The sequence below is a fragment of the Limulus polyphemus genome, unplaced genomic scaffold, assembly GCF_000517525.1.
Source record: "Limulus polyphemus unplaced genomic scaffold, Limulus_polyphemus-2.1.2 Scaffold1660, whole genome shotgun sequence".
NCBI lineage: Eukaryota > Metazoa > Arthropoda > Merostomata > Xiphosura > Limulidae > Limulus > Limulus polyphemus.
The window spans coordinates 142,688-150,123 of NW_013667270.1; the positions used below are offsets into that span (position 1 = coordinate 142,688).

Genomic DNA, 7,436 nt, shown 5'->3' on the forward strand with positions numbered 1-7,436 from the left:
ACTGTCATATACTTAGGATAAAGAGGGTAAAAAGGATAAAGATTGTCATATTCTTAGGATAAAGAGGGTAAAGACTGTGATTTTCTAGATACGCTAGCTGGAAATGTGAAGTATATTCATAGGAATCACAACTCGAGCCTTGGACCATACGATCCGGAACCCAACATGTTCACCGCTAGACCACGCCCAGCCCAAAATGAATACACAACTGAAGCAATAGATATAGTAATCAGTATAATTTGAATTGTGCGGATAAATTTCACTGCGAAAGATATATTGTGTGGTATGAAAAATATTGAGATTTTTTTCTTCAAAATGAGCTAATTCAATCAGAACATAAATGTAGGTATACATTAAACAGCCTGTCATATACAATAAGCTAACTAGAATTACTAAATATTAGTTATCACTTCAGAAATAAACCAAACACGTGTAGTGATTAGAGTATGTGTTGAATGATCGGTTGGATATCCTCATTATTGACAATATTTCCGATCGTAATACCAATCACGAGGTTCGGTCAACTTAGGAAGTAGGAATTAGTAGTTGTTAATTCTTTTATTAAAATAGAGAAACATAACACACACAATTTCTTCCATGAGAATCAATAACTTTTATTAAAAATTGGATATTTCATATGTATTTACACGCATTAGGTTTAATTTGGAACAATATACATGAGTTCTACCGTTCGGAAGTTCATGCAAGTTAATAATAAAAGTAAAATTTAAAGGCTTTTGATATCGCAGAACATTTCATTTTCATAGAATTACATTAACATCTCAAAGATTTTTGAAAATTATTTTGAAAAAATATGCAGTTAAATCTATAAGCTTAATATTTACCTAATTTTAATGTTACAGTATTATTAAAGGCTTTATATCAAAAGAAGAATTTTGTTTATCTGAACTTGGCAACTCACTCGCGTGAAAATAAAATAGCGTTAACAACGCTGGAATATGACCATTTTTCACTTTGCATTTTGTGCAATAACATGTTTTCACGTGCATTCGAATAGGTTAATTTTTGTTATACAATTTCGAAATTGTAGATCGGAGTTTTATAGTTTCTTCATTATTGCTTACTTTTTATTGAATATTTCGATCTCTTGACGCCAATTCTACCAGTAATAATGTTCTAGTTTATACGGTCTTAGTTATATTGGTGCACTAATTAAATATGTTGACGGTCTAGAGAAAGAAGTTTAAAGCTTCAAGAACAACAGGAATGAATATATGCGAACTGTATAGATTTCAACAGGAGATTATACTGTACAACATTGTAAGCCTCATCTTGTTGCACATGTTGATTATTAAACTTGGAGTCATTTAATTTTTATAAGAATCAAGACCAACACTTATAGTTCGTCTTACAGAATTTCACTTCAAAGAATCATATAAAAGATAGAACTTTGTAACCCTCGAAAAGGCAAGTGGAGACGATGTGTAAAGACATTAATTGCTCAAAACACAAAATTTAAAATAAATGCCAACATGGGATTGAATGGGGGTTTACTGCGGCGTACTTTAGACCTAAGTTTAGTGGACTACTGGCTTAAAATTATCTGCTGCATTAGATACTACACGTCATTTTTTTCTATATCATTGATAAACATTTTCAAAAGGTTTATGACAAGTTTTAATATGCTGGTAGTAATTCATATCATGTTACTGTTAAAATGGTGTACTTCATTAGGAATAAGGTGTGGTGAAATAATGTCTAGCTTTAACTCATGTCTAAGGAACTGTGAACAATAACTGTTGTTTTCTTTTATAATCCTCTACAATTGTAACGATTACAATGAATAAGGATGTGCTATATTATACATTTTAATACACCATATTAATATAATCAAATAAAAGAAAAAACTTCTAAAACTCGTTATATGTAAGTTTCATAAGCCTAACTTGAAATCTGAAAATTGATGAAATTAGCCAGAATAAAAATATGTGGTATCAACTAGATATGTCTTGAAAGTATCATATGGAAATCTCTTCCAGTAACACTTTACATTTATTACTTCCAATACCAACTAAGAAATTATCATAAATTGTTATTAAAGTATGTATATACAACTGAAATCGACATGATATCTAATTATGGAAGATATTTAACCTACGTGGAAGACATGTTTCGAAAATGCATACAAATCAATTCCATGTTTTGGGTAGCAATAAAACCCTTATAAAAATTTTTCGATCTATTAAAAATGAAAGTCACTTTTGTACAACGTACTGTATAATTCCATTTACCTTATTTGATTTTATATCATGACAAAAAAACACAACTCAAATAATTTAATTAATTTCCAGAGATTTTTACCACAATAAAAACTTAAGGGAAAAAAATCGTTCCAATTTCATAAAACGTAATATGTATAATATTTTTCATGATTAGGCTATGATTGATGTTAAATACAAAACACTACATTAATCGGCAATTATTTAGTTTCGATTATCGTAAATATTCTTACAATCACCCAGAAAAACAACAACAACAACACAAATAAAGGTGAATCTCGCAAAAGATTTGTCGCTGCCCAGTAACGACATTCTGCAATGACACATAGGTGAATAGAGATTAATATCATTTGGCATGGGCGCCCGCAGGAAGGGGCATGGGGGATCACTTGACCCCCACTTCATTTTCAAAAAAGAAAAAAAAATTACTAGACATGTAAAATTATTATTCTATGTTATTGGAAAATCATAAGGTATTTGTAATTACAGGGGTACTGACCCCCCTAATTTTTGTTCTGCGGGCACCTTGTCATTTGCCATATAGTTTTCGAATATAAATAGTTTTTTTTTTCTAAAAGGGATAAATTAAATTAATCTACTTGAAATACTGATAATTATATTAAAATTTCACTTACATACAAACATTCTTAATCACATTAATGTTTTTCAGTCACGAAATTATTGAGAACTCAGCAAAAACCACACTCACGGGGGATCATACAAAACCAATAATTATACTTAACGAAAATATAATTCTCCAAAAGTGAATACTAAATAGATACTAAACTTTGGTGTTAGTAGAAACAAATATAATGTATTTTGTTAAATGTTGTTGTTTTTTGCATAAGTATAACAGCTATAACTTTAACATTATTAGTTCCATTTTCAAAAACGTGCAGTTGTATGTCTTAGAAGAGGGTATAAGCAATAAACTACAATGTTAAGATTTCAGACTTGAAAATATTAGTAAATATAATAGCAACAAAGAACTGTAATTTTTTTAAAAAGAGAAAAACATCTGTGGAGATATCACTGATGAAGATAATTATGAAGAAAAAAGATTAACAGTATGCAACCTGAAAATGTTTGAAGAAGTGTGAATGCATTATAGAATGAATTAGTTGATATGATATTTAATTTAAATATGTTTTACATCTTACACACTGAAACATGTTGAATTAAGCTCAATACTTGAAAAACGATCTTCTAAACAAACTGCCATTTCATATTCATCACAGATCATCTCAGACTTAAGAGGATCGTCGATCAATTGATCTTTTGTTGTACACGTGCTTGGTTTCTAATAACATCTTTGGGCTTTCACAGATTAGAAAAGATGGGGACTTTCTAGGGCGAATAAAACCATAACATTGTAGACTAAGGACTTTCAAATAACGGATTCACGATTACGCTCATTTTCGTCAGTACTTCCACAACTTATCGGGCTAGTCTCACCTCCAGTTCCACACACCTGCAGTTCAATCTCTGCTAACCTGTTTTCTACTTCCCACTGTTGATGGCTCAGTTTCATGCCCATAGAGGCGTTTTCTGTTTCCAAAGTCATGAGTCTTTCGCGCAGTCGTTTGATCTCCGTCACTAAGCTTTCCGGATGGGAATCCCTGTCCGAGTGAGGTGTGACCCTTCCTATGTGGCTCACATAAATGGGTGACGGCACTGGCACGTGAGGCGAATGGCTACTGTAAATTGTGCGGTCAACGCCAGTAGAACTCATCGCCGAATAGTCACTAACAGGAGACACATCAAATGTGTTATGGCTGGAGGAGTGAACAAAGTAAGGTGACGGTGGCAATGGCGTAAACAAATCAGTATGTGAAGTGGTTGTAGCTACAAGTTGCCGGTCGAGGGAAGACTCTACAAGATAGAGTCTACCGCCACTTCTTTGTGCCCCAGTATGAGTTGGGAATGAACTCCTTAAAGTTGGTTCGATCTGTTCGTATAAAGGTGTTCCTCTCCGCTGAATATCGTCCACACTTGTTCTACGGCTTCTGGTTCCACTAGCTGTGGCCCTGACGTTCTGCCTACATTCGTCGTCTGACAGTAGGGTTGCCGCAGAAGCAGTGGTGGACGGTTCCCGCGGATACAGGGGCATGTTTTCCAGAGGAACTTGTCCGTGCGATTCCAGGAGACCTGGGGTGCTATGGCTTCGACTCATGGCAACTGGAAAAGTTCGGTACAAATGATTAGTATTTATAACAGCACAGATGCGAATCATTCGTAATGTAATAAAGATTGATACAATTTTTATTTATTTTTTTGTGATTCAATAATTATATTATTACACTGTGTAATTACACTAGCAAGTTTGAGAAACAACAAACATTATACTCAAGATAGCTATTTCTATTAATAAAATATTAAATGTGAATGGAAAGTAAGGATCGTTGGTTATTCGTATAATTGCTATAAGAAGTATCCAAAACAAAATAAATGCTACAATAAAACAGTACCCAAACAAGTAAAGGGATACTAATTGGATAGATTTTAAAACGATTTTCAATCATTACTTTGGTTGACAAATTTAGACTGCTTCATTTAGCTATATGGACCACAATGCGGATACAGTCAAACCAAACTTTGTCTTCATACAAGAGAATGCCACATTTAACAATGTCGGGATTACATTGCATTATTTCGAATTAAAAATCCCTAAGTGAAGGACTGATCAATAAAATTTCCTGATCTGTTTCCATATAATACCTATAGAACTACCTTGCACATAATCTTCATCAACGCTATATCGTTCCATTTAACGTCTGAGAGCTTCGTATTTAGGAATAAGATAAGATTTCTTTAAAATCATATGCTAGCTAATCATATATATATATCAGACCTCTCTGTGTGTCAAGCAGGAATGACATCATTGGAGATAATTTCTTTAACCGATTGTTCAAAGACACCTGTTATCGAATGCTATGGATAATGGCAATAGAAATTGAATACTTCTATTACTAGCAAAAGCAGTGGCCGTTAAAAACTGATGACAGGTAAAAGGAAAGACGACTGAATAGATGTGTAAAGAACAAGGCAACAGACCTCAGACTACTGTACCCCAATCTACCGAATCCTCCAATAGTAGTTGGGGTTCGATTACTTTTAACTGAGCCATAAATAGCATGTCAGTTTACCATATGATAGCCCATAGACAGTTTTAAAATTGCTTAATCTATATACAGACTAGAAATCCCAGTTTCAGTGGTGTATGGAATACGAACTGTCAGTGATGAATGACTCAAGGCATATGATATAGTCACATGGATATCATTAATTACTTTTCTATACCATAGATAGAACAAAAGATATGAATAAAACTACTTGAGGTATCTTGTGTTATTCTGACATTGCAAGCTGCTGGATGTGTTATAATTGGACGTGGAATATTAATAGAAGGAGGCAGATACTCTGATTCTTTTAAAAGGGTGACTAACGCCAAACATGTGTCTGAAAATTGTTGCTAAGGCTGTGTGCCTTTGTGCTATAGTTTCACTTTGATTCACAAGAGCTCTTCCGAGAAAATATTACAACAATATTTTGCTTTCGTATTGCTTATCACTTGTTTAAAACGCAAGGTTAGTAACTCAGTCACTTCTTCTGGCTTGCACATTCCCCGGATTTTAATCTAAATGAGCATCTGTTTGATGAACTGAAAGATCACATTGTAATACTCTGCTTACATCTGTGAAGGGACGCCTTCTGCCATTTTGTGGCACGCCGACTCTAAGCTACTATCGAGGCGAAAATAGGCCCAACCTAGAAAAAATGGTGCAACCCAATCAAGTGGACTAATATTATTATGCAACACACCATAGTTTGTAGTAAGTGAATCAAAATCCAGATTTAAGAAATACTGAAGCGTTCATTGAATTATACTCATTCACGTTATCCTGATAGTGTTTTAAAACAGACAGATTTGAGTTTAGACATACAATGAACATATTTGACAGAAAAAAAAGATTTGTTGCCATCAAAATATATATGTCCTTTCTTGACCTGTTTAAACCATTATGCACGAGGGTGGTCCAAATGATTCCTGAAACGTTTGTAAAAATAAAAGAAATTAAAGAAAAGCTCAGTTTTGTAACATTTCCCATAGTTACACTTGCCATGAAGCAAATAACTTAATATTTTCTATTTTAAAGGCTCTTCTATTTTTTTGGAGAACAGCACCAATAATTCAAAGGTTCTTCTACTTTTTTTGGAGAACAGCACCAATAATTCAAAGGCTCTTCTACTTTTTTCTTGGAGAACAGCACCAATAATTCAAAGGCTCTTCTACTTTTTCTTGGAGAACAGCACCAATAATTCAAAGGTTCTTCTACTTTTTTTTGTGAACAGCACCAATAATACAAAGGCTTTTCTACTTTTTTTGGAGAACAGCACCAGTAATTCAAGAAATACTTGTTTATGATAATTCACTTTTGGAGAGTTCTGAATCACAGTGAAACTGAAAAGGCTAGAAGTAAAGAAAACCTTTTCAAAAAAGGAAGTAAATGTAGGCATGGCTAATATCAATTCTTTATAAACAATGCAAACAAGATAGTAGGGGACACATAGTGCAGTAGAATGTTAACAGACAAAAATAGAATAAATCAAACTCAATTGTGATTGAATAATTATATACATATTACCACATGTTAATTCCTGCCTGTACTTTTATGTAGGGATGATACAACTGCTGTTCATGTTATCTTGTTTGCATTGTTTTTTGAATAATTGATATTGACCATCCCTACATTTACTTCCTTTTTTGAAAAGTTTTTCTTTACTTGTTTGCATGTTTTTAATGCAGTATTTCAATAGACATAGGAGGGTTGTATTTATAACAAAGTTCTAAATACAATTATGTTCTCACTGTAATATTTATTGTTTATCTATTATTGGCTGGTAATTCCTGTTTTACAATGTACTTAAGGTCTGTAAACAAACATTAGATGTCTGTAAGAATACTAACTTTAAGGGGTAATGATAACATCTTTACACTAGAATTATGATTTTTTATTAAATTCTTAATAGTTATTAATAATACTTATAAAACGGATACTCCGTTTGAAACTATGTAACCTCAGTGAAATTGGTTGACACCATTGTTTTACTTTTAGAGTTATCATCTAATAAAAAAAAGAATCAGAAAAAAAGAAGAACAAGAAATTCAAACTTTTGGCTATGATATTTAGAGAC

The 7,436-nt window shown here is 32.8% G+C and overlaps 1 protein-coding gene across 1 annotated transcript in view; it reads right to left on the reverse strand.

Annotated features, from left to right (window-relative positions):
• Positions 1–598: 598 nt before the first annotated feature.
• LOC106464461 (cyclic nucleotide-gated cation channel alpha-3-like) overlaps positions 599–7,436 on the reverse strand; it is a gene marked incomplete at its 5' end in the record, with an annotated part of 12,131 nt that continues 5,293 nt past the window's right edge. The window contains 1 exon segment of the mRNA NM_001314154.1: positions 599–4,418. Within this exon segment, the coding sequence (NP_001301083.1) occupies positions 3,628–4,418 (791 nt within the window).